The following is a 16,355-nucleotide window of genomic DNA, read 5'->3' on the forward strand; positions in this document are numbered from 1 at the left end:
CTGACAAGTCAATAATAGCACTCTGTAATTTTTAAATGTTTAAATACTCGAGCAGAATTCTGGAGTATTTGAAATGGTTTATTAATACTCAACAATTTTGAGTAATGGTCTCTTAACTTTTGGTTTCGACTTGACTCGTTTTAGTAAATAAAAATTCTTGCATAATTCTTAAATTTATAGTTGGTATAATATTATAAAATATATTTTATAAATGTATTATATAATCGAATCCTGGCCGTTGCATCGTTTCGCGGGCAGCTACTGATGCCTGTAGCCTGTACTGCACTACTGCTGTAAAAATGCGTATGGGTCGTATTATATTATACCATGCGCGGCGGCGGCGTGGGCCGCTACGGCTACGACTACTTACTTGCAGCACGCCCGTCGCCCCGTAATCTAGATCACGGTTTCACATATTTTCCCCATAACCCCATTCCGTGTCCGATTTCCGACGCCGCCGCCGCCGAGGATGTAAATAACAACAACACTGCCCCGGCAACGATGGTGGGGACTGCGGCGATTGATGATCGGTGAGTGAGGGCAGGCCGGTGTGCGTTGTTTTGTCTGGTCTGACGTCCGTGTCGACGCCGACGCCGCCGCTGCCGACCGTCATGGTGTGCCTATAGTGCGCTCGTTTGCGTGAGCGAGTGTTTATTGCGCATTTGCTGAGGACTGAGGAGTGACTGCGTCGTATTTTACTATTTTATAGTTGTGTGTACGCGCGCGAAGCACATCGCACTTGACTGCGACGTATCTATATGCCGTGCGGCGTCCTATAATATTGTATTATAGTTGTACTTTATAATATTATTATTGTCGCTGTCGTAACGCGTAACAACATCGTACGATATAAAACATTGTTATAATAATATATTATAAATTACTGTTGTAGTTGAACATATTTTTTACATTTTCCGAAACCGCGTCCGAGTGCGCCGCAAAATCCGTACGTCCGTTTTTGTTATTGCTGTTACATAATTTTTCGTACTGCGAAAGTGTGTGATTTCACGTACGAATGTACAATACAGATAGTCGACAGGATAGGGTTTACGTTACGTCTGATACTTTTATTGTATATAATATTAAATATTAATTATTTTATTCATGAACACGAATAATATTATATACAATTTATTAATATATTATATACGTGATAACTGATATGTACGTATTATCGTAATATTATAATTGTATACGACTGTGGCAGACAGCACCGGCTATAGATATTAGATAGTACTATAGTCCATAATAATAATAACACAATATTATTATTATTATTATTAAAATAGTGTGTGCAAATATAAGAACAGTAATAGTAATAATAATAATAATAATATTAAAAGAGATGAGAAAATAAACGTGACATACGCATGGTGTATAGAAATGGTATAAACGTTGTGAGAATATTTTTACCTACATCGCGACGTATATCTGATATAATATTCTCATTCATTAAAACAGCCGAGTACATATAATAATAGTAATAATAAAATAAACATCGATTTCGTGGACGGTCGGTCGTGTCACGTCGCCGCCGTCATCGTCGCCACCACCGCCGTCATCGTCGTCGTCGCCGTACTTTAAGTCCGTAGTCGCGTTTTGCCCGTACACTATATACAGTAATAATAATAATAATAATAATAATAATAATAATAATAATATATTTTAAGTGATAATAATATTTAATATATTATTATTATTTATTCGTCGTATACGACTAAACACAACGAGAACACAATATAGGTAATAACCAAAAACCACTGACATCACATTATCGTTCCCAGTGTATTCTAAAGTATTGTATTATTATTATTAATTGCTATTCTTATAATAAATTATTATAATATAATAATATTAACCGTTCATAACAAAATAAATCACATTGAATATTATAAAATCTTGTTCTTGACTGTGTTGACGAATCCGGGTTTTTCCGTTATGATATTATTTCGCGTTGTTTTGATCGCATCGGGCTCCGGTGTCATTGACCTTTTCTCCGCGGTGCGTGTTGTGTTGACAATGGCGGAGCGACGCGCTTGCTGTGCGCATTTTTCTGTTAAAAACGTCCTCCGCTGAGGGCAATATTCTAACGTTGCTCAGTCTGTGCTCAGTTTTCGCGATCGTTTAATGACAACGTATCATTTGCTCCGAGTTATCGTAATATTATATACGCAACGATAGTGTCGACAATAAACGAATGCAGTCGGCCGTATTGTAGTTGTGTTGCGCATTCGGTGTACATAATATTATTATATTATATTTTCGTACGCGTACTACAAAAACTGCAGAGTGTAACGACGAAGAGAGATCAAAAAATATATATTATAATACTGCCACTTGTGTGCGCGATAGTGTCATAAATATTATATCGTTATTTCAATAATATTATTGTAAATCGTCGTCGCCGCCGTTGTTGTTTTTAATTGCCGCCGAGTCGAGTGTTTTTCTGATCGAAACGAAAAAAACAAGTGGGCTCACGTCCCGCCGCCGCCGTGTTCCTAAGATTTGAACAACGGATAGTGCGTCACAACAACACGGATTTAGGAGGTAGGTGCTACAGTACTACATAGATACACATTATATCATCACAAACCAACTAGGTACCTACCTACACCGTACACAGCGGTTGTAGGATCCAAAAGTACCTAATTATTGTTTTAAATAATATCAGGTGGTAAATAATAATATTGTGTAAGACGGGCGTCGGTCGTTTAGGTCATACGTTTAGATACATAGGTATCTACTATCTACTGTAGGATGTGCGTGTGTATGTGGTCAAACGAAATCTATCGAAAAAAAAAACCGACAACAATTTAATATTAATAACAACTGTTGTTGTGAATGGATGAGTGACATTGGTGGAGCTGGTCAAATAATAATTGTGCATTTGTGTATCGACGCCACCCTACGTTAGACGTCGCACGTTAGTCTAGCGCTTGAAAACGGATATAGGTGTTACACTGTTATAGTTGTTAAAAATTTAACGAAATCAATTAATATTATAAAACTGTTTAGTAGTTAGGTAGAAAATTCAGTTTCGACGAAACAAATCTCAGGGTTATTGAGTCGAAAAATAATACTGTCGGAAATTTTTTCGTTGCGAACAGTTTGTCGTGATAAGTAGTCAGTGCAAAATTATCAGCACTGATAAGAAATGTATTATGTGTACCAGCTATTATTATGTATATTTACTACTAGTTACTACCTACAACCAATTATTATTATTAACCATTGACTTCGTGAATGTTTCAATAATCGTGAATCAAGTGTGCATACTACTTTTCGATCGTCTTTACTTAAGGTTTGTTTTTACTCGCAATTTCTCAACTGTCCACCGTTGTTTTCATTGCTCGTATAGAAGTACCTATCCGACTTACATCAGTGTGCCGTATCCCCAATCATATCTCTTGGCCGGTGTCCGGTTTACGCTTATGTGATCATTACAAAAGGACCCTGTTGTGCTACTTTACTATTTGTTAACTAGGTAGGTACATAAAGCTACTATAATTGGTCTATCTATTTTTTTTTTTTTACTCAATTATCTTGTTTAACTAAGAATTGTGTATCTACATTATACAATAATATACATCTTATCATTAACATTCTTGTATTCTTGCACTTATTTCATATTTTTCAATTTCTGGCAATAAATCAATGTATTAGGTTTATTCAAGAACTAGATTCATGATTTAAGAACATTTTAATTTGTTTATCACTATTGAACCATATTATATAAGTACAGTTTATTATTGAATCAATTGGTTATCTCCAGAGACCAGAGTTATCTCTCGTTAGTCATTTCATATTTTCTGTGTAGGTATTCAATATTAGTTTTATAATATTTGCAATATTTGCTTGGCACTAGTTCTATTTAAAACATTTAATGAAATAAGTAGGTATTTATTTTATGAATAACAACTTTTCCTTATTTGTGTAGGTCATGATGTCTGACTCTTATGTATTTTTAACATTGACAAAAATAGGTATGTACATAAAAAAACATTTTATTTTATGATAGTTTGTAATGCATAGGCGTTATTATGATAAAAAAATATTAAACATATAGTAGGTACATTATTGTTAATTCCTATTAATTTCTTGTTTTTAGATTAAATTAATAAGAATAAACATACCTAGGTAGGTATGTAAGATATAATAGGTATAATACCTATTGGTTATATTTTTATAAAAATTACTTTTGAAAAAATATGTTATCAACTATTAAAGAATTTAAACTATAGTACCTACCTACTTTATAATTGGCAGATATTTGTTTGTAGGTATTATTCGTTCAGTTTTATGTGTGACTAGGTTAATTTTACTTTTTCATTCAGGAATCTTATTAGTGTGATATGTACGACAAAAGTTTCTGTCTATATATTGTTTATTAGGAAAAATTCAAGTAGGTAGCTCTAAAATATCATTTACCTGTTATATAACTTTATTTATATGCATGCCAATAGGCAATATTAGGAATCAAATTTCAATAATGCAAGAAAATGTCTTATTGATTAATATGCATATCAGTAATATTGTATTACCGGTAGCTTAGTAGTAGTTGAACACAATTTAAGTATTTCATACTAACAATCATGAGATTTTTTCAAGTACATAATATTATCCTGCATACTACAAACATGTAAGAAAAAAAACTTTCAATTACAAATAACTAATTTAATTTAGGTTCTTTTGAGAAATATTAATGTTACATATTATATATGTGTAGAACATCGGTATTCCATTAAAAAAAAAGTTCTGCTGGTCATTGGGTCATTACTTAATTTAAAGGGGATATTGTAGGATTTTAAAAGAGACGATAGGTGGCACGTTGTAGTGACAATTTATGGCAGTTAAAGAGGAGATGAGGAATTTCAAAGTTTGTGTTGTATTTATGGAGTGTGTAGAGGGAAGAGTCATTCAACTCAAATTTACCGAAATAAAAGGAAACTAAGGTATAGACGGGATTTAAAGGTTATGCATTTTCTAGAGAAATTAAGGTTGTTAAACCATGGTAGATTGGTTTGGGAAATAGACCTGTATCAAATGGTGATAAATGAGGTAGAAGCGTTTTTCCCCATGATTAAGCCATAAATATTCTTTAAACAGATTCTGGGTTAGGGCTGAAGTCCTATATGATAAGTACTATTTGATTTTTATCATAGGAGGGCATCTAAAATGTTTATGTTACACTGTAGTTAATAGACGCACCATATATCAGATATGGTAGGTATGTCAGCTTCGAGGTCAACTCAGAAAACTTGGTTTGGTATATCAGCTTACATTTAATTTATACAACTTAATAAAGTCATTATTTCTGAATCTTTGTGATATAGGTACCTGCATATATTTTCCTTTCTTTATTATTTTTTTAATTTAAAAATATTAAATAGGAACTCTTAATGTTTTACTAGGTAGGTAGTAGGTACTTAGAATACCAGGTAAATAGCTACTAATATATTTGTCTAAAATATTTATTCATCAATATTCACTGCATAAATTATATATTTAGATAACTACCTATAGTATATAATTGGTAATAACCATTAAATAGCATAAATAACAGTAATAATGAAAAAATTTTGAATACGTATGTTTAATTAGATACATCCTTCGTAACGCAATTTAAAATTATTTTTAACACTAAAACACTGGAGAGTGGAGATAAATTTGTGAGACTCAAAGTTTTTTAGTTTTTACATAAGGGTTTATATTTTAATCTTATAAAGGTTCTAAGGGAGTACCTTAGCAAAACGCCACCATTTAAAATTAAATAAAAATAACATGATATTTTGTAGATAAACAGCATATCTTGAAATCAATTGTATGCATGTCTTACACGCAATATATTATATATTTATATAACTACAGAATAATATTTTTTTAAATGTAATATAATTAAACCTACTTTCCTACTAAATTTTTAAAAATAAAAAGTTATAATTTCAATGTCTTGTGTTGGTCGTAGGTGAAGTGTACGTCCAAGGTTATTTACAGGATTATATCCTACTATAAAATGTCTATTATAACTTTTGGGTTCCAATAAAAAAGCATTGATACAATATTATATTACATGACTCAATTATTATAGAATTACCTAATAATATAAAACTAATTTTTATAGATAGGTAATTAAGTTAGTATTGTTTCCTCGTGGATTTTTTCTCCAGATTCCCTATAATAAGTTATAATTCAACACAATAAAGTAGTGTGAATGGAAAATATTTAAGATCAATTAGTCAGTTTATTAATGTTCTTTTAGTAGATAGTTTATATTTGTTATGGGTGCTCATATTTTTAGCTGGATTGGTATTTTTAAGATTTTAACTCTTAAGGTGGTGCCTATATATCACGGGGAAGGGATAGCCAAGTTTATCATAAAATTAAACAATGCCAATCAAAACTAGCCAACTAATATAGTTTTATTTAGTATGTCATGGCAGGCCATGCAAATAATTTTAATTTTATATTGACAGATGAATCATTGTATTTAATTTCAATTTTACAAAGTTAAAATGTATAAGTGATTATAATAGACCGAACATTAATATAATTTGTTGATTATATATTAATAATTGTTAATAGTTGACTTAAGAATATTATTTGAATTTTGATAAATTTATAATGACTGTTGTCTAGTACATATCTCAAAAACACCAACACTTGAAGGAACTGACATTCGTCATGTTTTTTATTTATATATTTATGACTAATAGGTAACTAATAAATGTTGTTTTTGCTTCTACTCTTGCAATGATTCATTGGTTCATCACATATTTATTGAATGTTATATATTTTTAAGTTTCAAACTTGGTACCTACGAGTACCAAAATATTTATATATCTTTATAAGAATAAAATAATAGATAAATTATTGGTTTAAAGTAAATTAGCAATAGTATTTAAAATTTAGATTAGAAGCAGAATTTGTATGAAGTATTATAAAAAAGAAATAATGAAAATAATCTAGAAATAATAATGTTATCAAAATTACGAGTATCAAAATTAAATTACATTACATATTATGTTATGTATTGTTATTATTTAGATTATACTTTTAAATACCCTATCTGAAACTTAATATCATTCAAGCATGAATCAATATCAGTTATCACTTATTACATTCTATTCAAACTCAGTACATAATACTCATTACTATTTAAAAAAACAATTACCTTTAATACACATATATATATATCTGTAGCTAACATATGCATTTAGTGTGTTTAATTAAATGAGTAGGTAACAAAAATGTTTACATAAAATACTGAAGGCGAGTAGCAACATTATAAATGCAATTTAGTATTTATTATTTTTCTGAGTTCATTACCAATAAAAATGATAAAATATAAAATATCCTGTTTATTTATTACAGAAACTTGTTTTTTTTTATCTTATCACATTCCACCGAGAATATTTTAACCATTAACATATTATAATTTTTTTTTTTACATAATACCTATCAAGCTTGTTCTATTTAGTAAAAAAATAAAAATTATATTATACCTATATTATGTATATAGTTTATTTTTAATTTTTTTTATTTTTTTTTTCAGATTAACTATGTAAAAACATTTTGTTATAATGTGTGGAGAGTGTGACAAAATACGCTGTTTACGTGACAGCTGCCCTGGTTTGGGCGGATGTCGATTATGTGGGAATTTTTCTTCCAATATTTACTATGAACATTACAACTTTTTAAGACCTTCATCTTCAGCTAAATTTTCAAAAGTGAATCCAAAACATTACCGAAAACCGTGGTTGATAGCGACAAAATCTGTATGGAAGTCTGACTTTCTATGTATAGCCCTATGGTGTGTTGCTATTCTTAGTGTCAGTCAAGCATCTGCTGAACACCAGACACAAATTACAAGTTTACCTCCAATAGTCGCACAACCTACAAATAATAGTGGAGTGCACTTCTCAGCTGGGAGAAGTAAGTCTTGTAATTATTACCTTAAATTATAAATATTTACCTATAAATGTTTTTTTTTTTTTTTTTAGTATGTCAAAGTAAAGATATTAGAAATAAAGCTGAGAATCTGAATGCTCTTCGTGGTTGTAGAGTTATTGAAGGGTTCCTTCAAATTGTTTTAATTGACAATGCTAATGAAACAAGTTATGAATCGTTATCATTCCCCGAATTACGAGAAATTACTGGTTATTTATTGTTATATCGTGTAAATGGTTTAAAATCACTGGCTAAACTCTTTCCTAATCTGTCTGTAATTCGAGGACAAGACTTATTTATGTCTTATGCTATTGCAATTTATGAAATGGTTCATTTGCAAGAATTGGGTTTGTACAATTTAATGGATGTTGTAAGAGGAGCCGTTTACATCACTAAAAATCCAATGCTTTGTTTTACACAAACTATTGACTGGATAAGAATTGCGCCTTCTGGAAAAGAATCGCATGATATATATGTAATTATAAGAATTATAAGAATAATGAAAATTCAATACATAACATTTTTAATATTATTAGGATAATCGTCCTGTAAATGCATGTCCTGTGTGTCCATGGACAAATGATATAAGTTGTTCTGTTTCTAATCACACTAATGAACCTTTATGTTGGAATACTGAACATTGTCAAAGAAGTAAAGTTTCATTATTAAATCATTTTTTTTTTAATATTTGATAATTAAAATTATTTTTTAGTCTGTCCACCGGAATGTGGTAATCTTAGTTGTACTGATGATGGCACATGTTGTCACGAACAGTGTCTTGGAGGTTGTACTGGTAAGAATCATGACGATTGTTTTGCTTGCAAGTATTTAGCAGATGAACGAGATTGTGTGAAGGAATGTCCAGCCGAAACATTGACAGTAAGTAATAGTAATTTCAACCATAAGGTTGATTTTTAATTACAATTTTTATTTTATAGTATCAAAACCGCCGTTGTATTCTGGAACGCGATTGTTATCGTATGCCACGATCAAGAGACTTACAAAATGGGTTACATTTACAATCATGGAAGCCATTTAATAATAAATCTTGTGTAATGGAATGTCCTCCTGGATTTGAGGAAGTCCCTACTGAGAACAGTTATGGAAAAGTATTTAAATGTCAACAATGTTCTGGTAAAGTCTAATGCATTATGAATTTAAATCATTTACTAATTGTTTATATTTAATATTATTATAGGACCATGTCGTAAAGTTTGTATTGCAGCTAATGTAGAAAGTATACAGTCTGCACAAAAATTAAAAGGATGTGTTATTATCAACGGATCGTTAGAAATACAAATACGCGGTGGTAGTAAGTATAAAAGAGTAATAGTAAATATATTAGAAAATATTTTTTATTTTCTTAACACATTGACTGTCATATGGCCGCCGGCGGTCACAAAATATGTATTATTGGTAGCACCAAACATATTTTTCCATGTCATTATATTGTATATATAAATTGTATTAAAAAAAATTTAGAAATATATAAAAAAAAAAAAAAAATGTTTTTACATCAAAAAAATAGGAATGATTCAGTACCATTCAGTACATTATTGTAGTGCCATGGAAAAGTTAATAATATAAAACCATATTCATTTACGGTTGCCGGCGATCATGTGGCGTGTTCAGGATAAGAATTCCCACTTTCGCGCACGCAACTGAACCACCGGCAGCTGTCAGACCCCTTGGCGTGTGTCGGCTGCACTGTGATTGGTCGCCAGTTGTCGACGGCTGCTGTCTCTATCGTATACGTATACACTTGCGGAATGTCGGCGGAAGTGGCGCTGCAAACATCAGCGCCAACTGGTGGCAACAGACATGTGCGAATAAGACAAGTTTTTGTCAAGCGAGTGGAATTCTTATTCTGAATAGAGTATATAACTATAGGCGCTGAAAGTCGTGAAAGTATAAAATTTTAAAATCATAGATGACTGCTGTCAATTGCTTGACAGTCAATATTTCAAGTGTCAGGCATAACGATAACATTATTATTATTTTTTTTTAAATTTTGAGACCAAAATAAATTATCCTGATTAACCTGATTTGATAAACATATAAATAAATAATTTATATTATAATCTAAGAACTACTGCATTGATTAATAATCTAGAACATTTAAATAAGTCAATATTAACTATATTCCTTGTGTAGTTACTAATTATTTAATTATGTATGTGTATATTTTAGTGAACATTGTAAAAGAATTAGAAGAAAGCTTAAGTATGATTGAAGAAATTACTGGCTACTTGAAAGTGGTTAGATCATTTCCATTAGTATCATTAACATTTTTAAGAAAATTACATGTCATTAGAGGAGAAACATTAGAAAGTTCAAAGTAAATATTTATTAAAATTTACTACCTATGTATCTTTCTTAAGTTTTAAATGAAACCTATATTTTATTCAAATTAAAGGTATGCATTAGTTGTATTGGACAATCAAAATTTAGTTGAACTGTGGGATTGGAGTACTCGAAAACCTGATGGTGAATTACGAATTGAACGGGGTCAAATATTTTTCCACTTCAATCCAAAGCTTTGTATATATAGAATAAAGCAATTACAAACTAATTTAGGTGATAGATTTAAAAATGTGGATGACCTGGAAGTGGCACCCAATTCAAATGGCGATAAAATGGCTTGTAAAAATTTATATATTTACATTTTTAAACTTAAAAAAAATAATTATTATTAATTTATGTCTCCAGGTACTGTTAAGAAACTGAATGTATCAACAGAAGTTGTACTTTCAAATTCGGTTCTACTGAAGTGGTCACCTTTCGAACATTATGACACTCGTACATTGTTAGGATATGTAGTTTATTATTTAGAAGCACCATATAAAAATGTTTCTCTGTATGATGGTCGAGATGCTTGTGGTGGTGATGGGTAAATATAAAACTTAAAATGAATAGAAGCTTAACATTTTAAACACTTGAATAAAATGAATGTCCTAAATTAATTTCATATTTAGATGGAAAACTGATGATGTGGAATCAACAGAAGCAACTACTTATGATTTGGTAGCTCTAATAACAGGACTAAAACCTTATACACAGTATGCATATTATGTGAAAACGTATACAATGGCCTCAGAATCTAATGGTGCACAAAGTGATATAGATTATTTTCGTACAATGCCAGGAAGTAGGTTTTTTTGTTTAATTTATTATGATAAATTTAAAGCAATAAACTTAGATTATAAATAAACCTACATTTTACAGCTCCAAGTCCTCCACAAAATCTTCGTGTAAAATCTGTAACTGCTGATAGTATAAACATTGAATGGATGCCTCCAGCTGAACCTAATGGTGAACTTAAACACTACATTATTAAATATACATCAATTAACATATCTGGGGATTCGTTATTGAAAAGGGATTATTGCCAGAATAGTATGTATTTTTTTCTTCTTTTAAATTGTGTTCCAATTAATGTTGTTTATATAATTATAATTAAATATTTAGGTCCAAATGTGAATGAATTTCCTGACAGTTATTCTGGTAGTTTAAATGAAATGGTTAATAATGATAAGAAAGAAAATTGTAATTGTACTGATCAACCAGAAAAAAAACAATCAAAAATTAAGGATGAACAACAAATCCAAATTATGATAGAATTTGAAAATAACTTGCAGAACATTTTATATGTTAAGACGTATGTATAATTAACTTAATATTAGCTTTACACGGCTTTCGATGAATTTATTCATTTTACAATGGGTTTTTTTTTTAATTAAAATTTTTTTATGTTTGTTACTTCCTATTAGATTAGTAAAATTGCTTAGATTTTCAACTCAATTAGAATAGTTAATCAAGTTGGTACTCTTTTTTTAGTGGAGGGGGGGGAATAAATAGTTTCAAGTAATTTTCTTAATTATCGAAAAACAATATAATTTGGCTTGATCAATTTTCTTATATTGTTGTAATTCAAAAACAAACAACCATAAATATTTGAAATTTTTACCAAATGTTTATATCATCATTTTCTTTAGATAGTATAATTTTCAAAGTAATTTGACTTTTTTCAAGCTATTTATAAACATTTGAAATTTTCAACGTTTTTTCTACAAATTTCGATAAATACAGTTTCACTCTGTCAAAAATCTTGAAAATGTATGCAATGTTCTTCATACATTTTTATTGCTCGAATTAAATTAAATATGATCATACATTTTTTATCATAGCTGCGTCAAAATTTTTCAAAATTACACACATTTTAAAATTGTTTTGTAGATAAATTTTAAATTTCTATAGCTAATGTTTGTAAATTTAATACATGGTATTTCTATAAAGTAATTTTTATCGAAACTCAAAAATCCAATAAACATATCAACTTAAGTAGCACAATTTTTTTTTAAAGACATTAATTTCAAATCTTAACGAAATTGATATAGATTTTAGTTATTTTATTGTAATTTTATAACATTTTTTGAGATTCTGCATATTATTATATTTCACTATATACAATGTCATTTTCAAAATATTTTGATTCCTTTTAAGAGGATGCCACCCATGCATTTGTTGTCTCTGTCTTATACATGTATGACTTACCAAATTTCCATTCAATTGTGTGCTGTTAGTTAGAGTGATTAACTTACTATCAAACTTTTGGGTAAGAACATTATCATCTGTGTTTAAGCGTTTTCAATATTTTAAATGTTTTAATTTTTAAGATAGATAGTGTATCTGAAATATCACAAATTAAAAATGTTACTATCCGTTTTGAAAATTAAAATATTGAATAAAAGTCAACGCTCAAGCACAGATAATCTTATTTAAAAGTTTGATAAAAGGCGAATTCAATATTTCAATCTAATACCAAAAATAACATCACACTATTGATACTAGTGAACGAAAATTGTATTTTGGTATGTCATACGTTTGTATACTGAGACAAAAACGCACGGGTAGCATCCTCTTAAGCTATTAACTTTATACTGTATAGATTACTAATAGAAAAATAAATTACTATAACAATTATTAATAGTAGTATACATTTATGATAATATTAAATGCACTTGGTAATTAATATAGGCTGACTAAACAACTATTACAATGGCAAGGTATACTTGAATCTCATTGTACAGTACAGCGGTTATCCACTCTTTCCCTTTTTTATTTTTTGAACACATTTTAACATGTTGAATATTTATTTTTTTTGTAGTAACCCTAAAAGTGATACTTCACCAAAGAAAAAACGGGATGTATCAAATTTTGATCTACAAGAGTTCCCAAATAGTACAATAAGAATCAATCTTTTATCTGATGCAGATAAAAATTTGGAAAGTATGTTATTTATATTTTAATATTATAATTTTATAGTAAATATTAATATATATATATATTTTTTTAGATGAAAATAAGAAAATAGTAGTTCCTAGTAATCAGTTGACATTTACGCTGCATGAAAATTTAACTCATTTTACTAGTTATAACATTGAACTATATGTGTGTAGAGAATGGCTAACAAATGAAATTAAAGAGCCTAATCAAAACATTAGTAATTGTAGCATTCAAAAAGCAATGACAACAGCTCAAACAAGCAAAAAAGGTAAACTAGTTATTTTTCTAATACTTATCAACTGTTATTTTTTATTGTCATGAATCTATAACAAACTTTATTAGGCGATTCACAATATGTAAATTAGTCAGGGATTGAAACCAACATACATTTTAGAACTTGTATTTATTGGAATATCATAAAATAACTATAGAAATAGAAACATTAGTCAAATTCATAAAAACAAGTTTTTTACTTGGTGCAGTCCTACCTGAATTTTGCATCGCTATGTTTAAATTGTCCAAGTAACCATACTTTAAAAAAATCAGTTGAAAAATAAAATAAATAAGTATATCAAGTTTTTGTTGAAATATGTAATGTTTGAACCCTTAACAAAAGATTACCCATTGTGTAATCATATAATATCTACAATCTCAGTGAAGATATTTTTTCAAACATAAACGCTGAAATAACTAACTTGGAAACCAAGTCTGACCACTAAATTCTGACTTATACTGTTTGTTTATAGCAACAAAAAATTTATCATAATAGACTAATCTAACCTAATAGTATACTCATGAAAGTATCAAAATTTCTACAGAATTCAATCCTGAATTGTACATCCGTACATGGTTTTCTTAATTATCTTATTATAAAGCTAATTTAAATTGTTTTTTTAATTTTAGAATCTGCTGATAGAATCGATCAGTTAACTGTTAAAGCTGTTAACGCAAATACTACCAGCCCAGGTTCAATTAAAATATTCTGGAAAGAGCCTGAAGTTTCAAATGGACCTATTGTTAGCTATCAGTTGGAATACAAAAAAGTCGGAGATCATGTAATATTAATATATATATATATAATTATAAATTTATTAACTTTAAAACAAAATATTAATGTACTCATTTATTTTTGGTATTTAAACAGCTCAATCCACCTGTTGTTTGTATAACCAGACAGCAGTATCAGCAATCTGACTACTCACATACTTTATCAAACGTAGCACCTGGAAATTATAGTTTTCGATTACGTGCAAGGTCATTAGCTGATTATGGAGAATTTACACAATATAGTTATTTTTTAATTCCCGTAAGTCTTTATTTGGATTATTTATTATTTATTATTTATTCATTTTATATTTTAAGGAGGCGCTTTCAATTACCACTCCTCAATTGATGTTTATTATATTCATGGTTACTGGAATGATTGGTGCTGTAATCATGTTGATATTCTATGTTTTACATCGTTATTATAAAAATAAATTGGCTTCAACAAGATTATTTGTAACATGTAATCCGGATTATGTTAGTTGTGGTGAGGTTAATTATTTATGATGATTTTTTTAATAATACATCTATAAATATTAATATAGTAATACATGTTTTAATTATTGATGTTTATTCTGCAGAATATCAAACTGATGAATGGGAAATTCCCCGTGATGATGTTGAAGTTTTAGAGCCATTAGGTCGGGGTTCTTTTGGCATGGTGTATCGTGGTAATTGGAAGAAAAAAGAGAATGAAATTGTACCATGTGCAATCAAGACAGTTACTGAAAATAACAATATGATGGTTCGACATGATTTTCTTTCAGAAGCTAATGTTATGAAGTGAGTTCAAATATAAACTTCTTGGGTCTTCTTAGCGGCCACTAGAACCATCCCAACGAAACCTCCAAGTCTTTCTCTGTCATTTGCTTTTGTTTTCTAATCTGGACCACTATTTAGTGATTCTACGTCAGTCTTTACCATGCCTTCCAAAACAAACTATATTATTTTAAAATCAACTGTAAAAAATAAACCAATCAATAATATTTTTAGATTATGAGCGGAATGTATTGATTTTACAATGTGCGTTATTTTTTATATTTTTTTTTTATTTTTGTGTCTGTCATAACGGTTTGGGACAGTAAAACTGCTTCGATTTTTTTCAACAGTATCTTGTGCGATAGGAAAGTGAATCTTTGATGCATTCGGGAGGTCAAATTCAAAGTTCTCAATAGTTTACAAAAGCACCGGGAAAAACAATATAAAAATTAAGGAAAAACAGGAATTTTAACACAAAATCGATTTTGGTTTTTGGCGTAACTCTAAAACAAATGATCATAGATACATGAAATTTTCAATGAACATTTAGATAAGCATTTGCTGTACACCATAAAATATTCAAAATATTTTGATTTGTTTTGAGCTGTTTACGAACATAATCAATTTTCAATATTTTTAGTTTATTTTTCTATGAATGTCAATAAAATATTATTTGTTGGGTAAGAAAGCTTGAAAATTGAATGTAAGGCTCTTAATATATTATTACAATAACGTTTGAAAAATATTAGAAATCCATTGTCTCAATTTTTTTTTTTATAAGCATTTAAAGTTGGAATTTTGACAAATGCGTAAAAATCACGAAAATGTGCAGAATATATTTTAGAGTTAGAAATTCCTAAAAATATTCTTTTTAAATCTAAGATCTTAAAATGTGATACAAGATTCCTTATAAGGTCTACCTTTATAAAAAAAAAAATATCTATTAAAAAGTGAAATAAAATTTTTATGAGCGTTTGAACTGAAATTGTTTAACATATTGGTTATTCACTCGATTTTTCGTGTAGCGATTTCCTTATTTTGTTGTAATTCAAAAACGAAGAACCATTGACATTGAGATGTATATCATAAGTTTATTTTATCAGTTCCTATGATTGATAAAATTTTCATAATATTTTGAATTTTTTTGACCCGTATACAGACAATTTCAAACTTTAATTTTTTAGTTTTTTTTTCTATAAGTATCAATACACTTTTATTTGTTGGGTCAAAAAGCTTTTCAAAATATAATACAAGGCTCCTGACATATTGCTTAAATAATATTTGGAAAAATATTAAAAATCCATAGCATAATTTTTTTT

The 16,355-nt window shown here is 29.1% G+C and overlaps 1 protein-coding gene across 4 annotated transcripts in view; it reads left to right on the forward strand.

Annotated features, from left to right (window-relative positions):
- Positions 1-2,375: 2,375 nt before the first annotated feature.
- LOC100168659 (insulin-like receptor) overlaps positions 2,376-16,355 on the forward strand; it is a 15,777-nt gene continuing 1,797 nt past the window's right edge. The window contains exons 1-19 of one of the 4 annotated variants that reach the window (XM_008187695.3): positions 2,376-2,547; positions 7,553-7,932; positions 8,001-8,422; positions 8,484-8,598; positions 8,660-8,826; positions 8,886-9,081; positions 9,146-9,259; positions 10,138-10,285; positions 10,364-10,590; positions 10,657-10,837; positions 10,923-11,095; positions 11,173-11,343; positions 11,416-11,605; positions 13,115-13,236; positions 13,304-13,501; positions 14,137-14,288; positions 14,378-14,539; positions 14,596-14,764; positions 14,859-15,060. In XM_008187695.3, the coding sequence (XP_008185917.1) occupies positions 7,581-7,932; positions 8,001-8,422; positions 8,484-8,598; positions 8,660-8,826; positions 8,886-9,081; positions 9,146-9,259; positions 10,138-10,285; positions 10,364-10,590; positions 10,657-10,837; positions 10,923-11,095; positions 11,173-11,343; positions 11,416-11,605; positions 13,115-13,236; positions 13,304-13,501; positions 14,137-14,288; positions 14,378-14,539; positions 14,596-14,764; positions 14,859-15,060 (3,461 nt within the window). In that variant the 5' untranslated portion in view covers positions 2,376-2,547; positions 7,553-7,580. Of the gene's footprint in view, positions 2,548-2,568; positions 3,485-7,552; positions 7,933-8,000; positions 8,423-8,483; positions 8,599-8,659; positions 8,827-8,885; positions 9,082-9,145; positions 9,260-10,137; positions 10,286-10,363; positions 10,591-10,656; positions 10,838-10,922; positions 11,096-11,172; positions 11,344-11,415; positions 11,606-13,114; positions 13,237-13,303; positions 13,502-14,136; positions 14,289-14,377; positions 14,540-14,595; positions 14,765-14,858; positions 15,061-16,355 lie in introns of those variants that run through there. The other 3 variants (XM_016806763.2, XM_016806764.2, XM_029490471.1) reach the window with 3 other exon arrangements.

Source organism: Acyrthosiphon pisum, chromosome A2 (genome assembly GCF_005508785.2).
Source record: "Acyrthosiphon pisum isolate AL4f chromosome A2, pea_aphid_22Mar2018_4r6ur, whole genome shotgun sequence".
NCBI lineage: Eukaryota > Metazoa > Arthropoda > Insecta > Hemiptera > Aphididae > Acyrthosiphon > Acyrthosiphon pisum.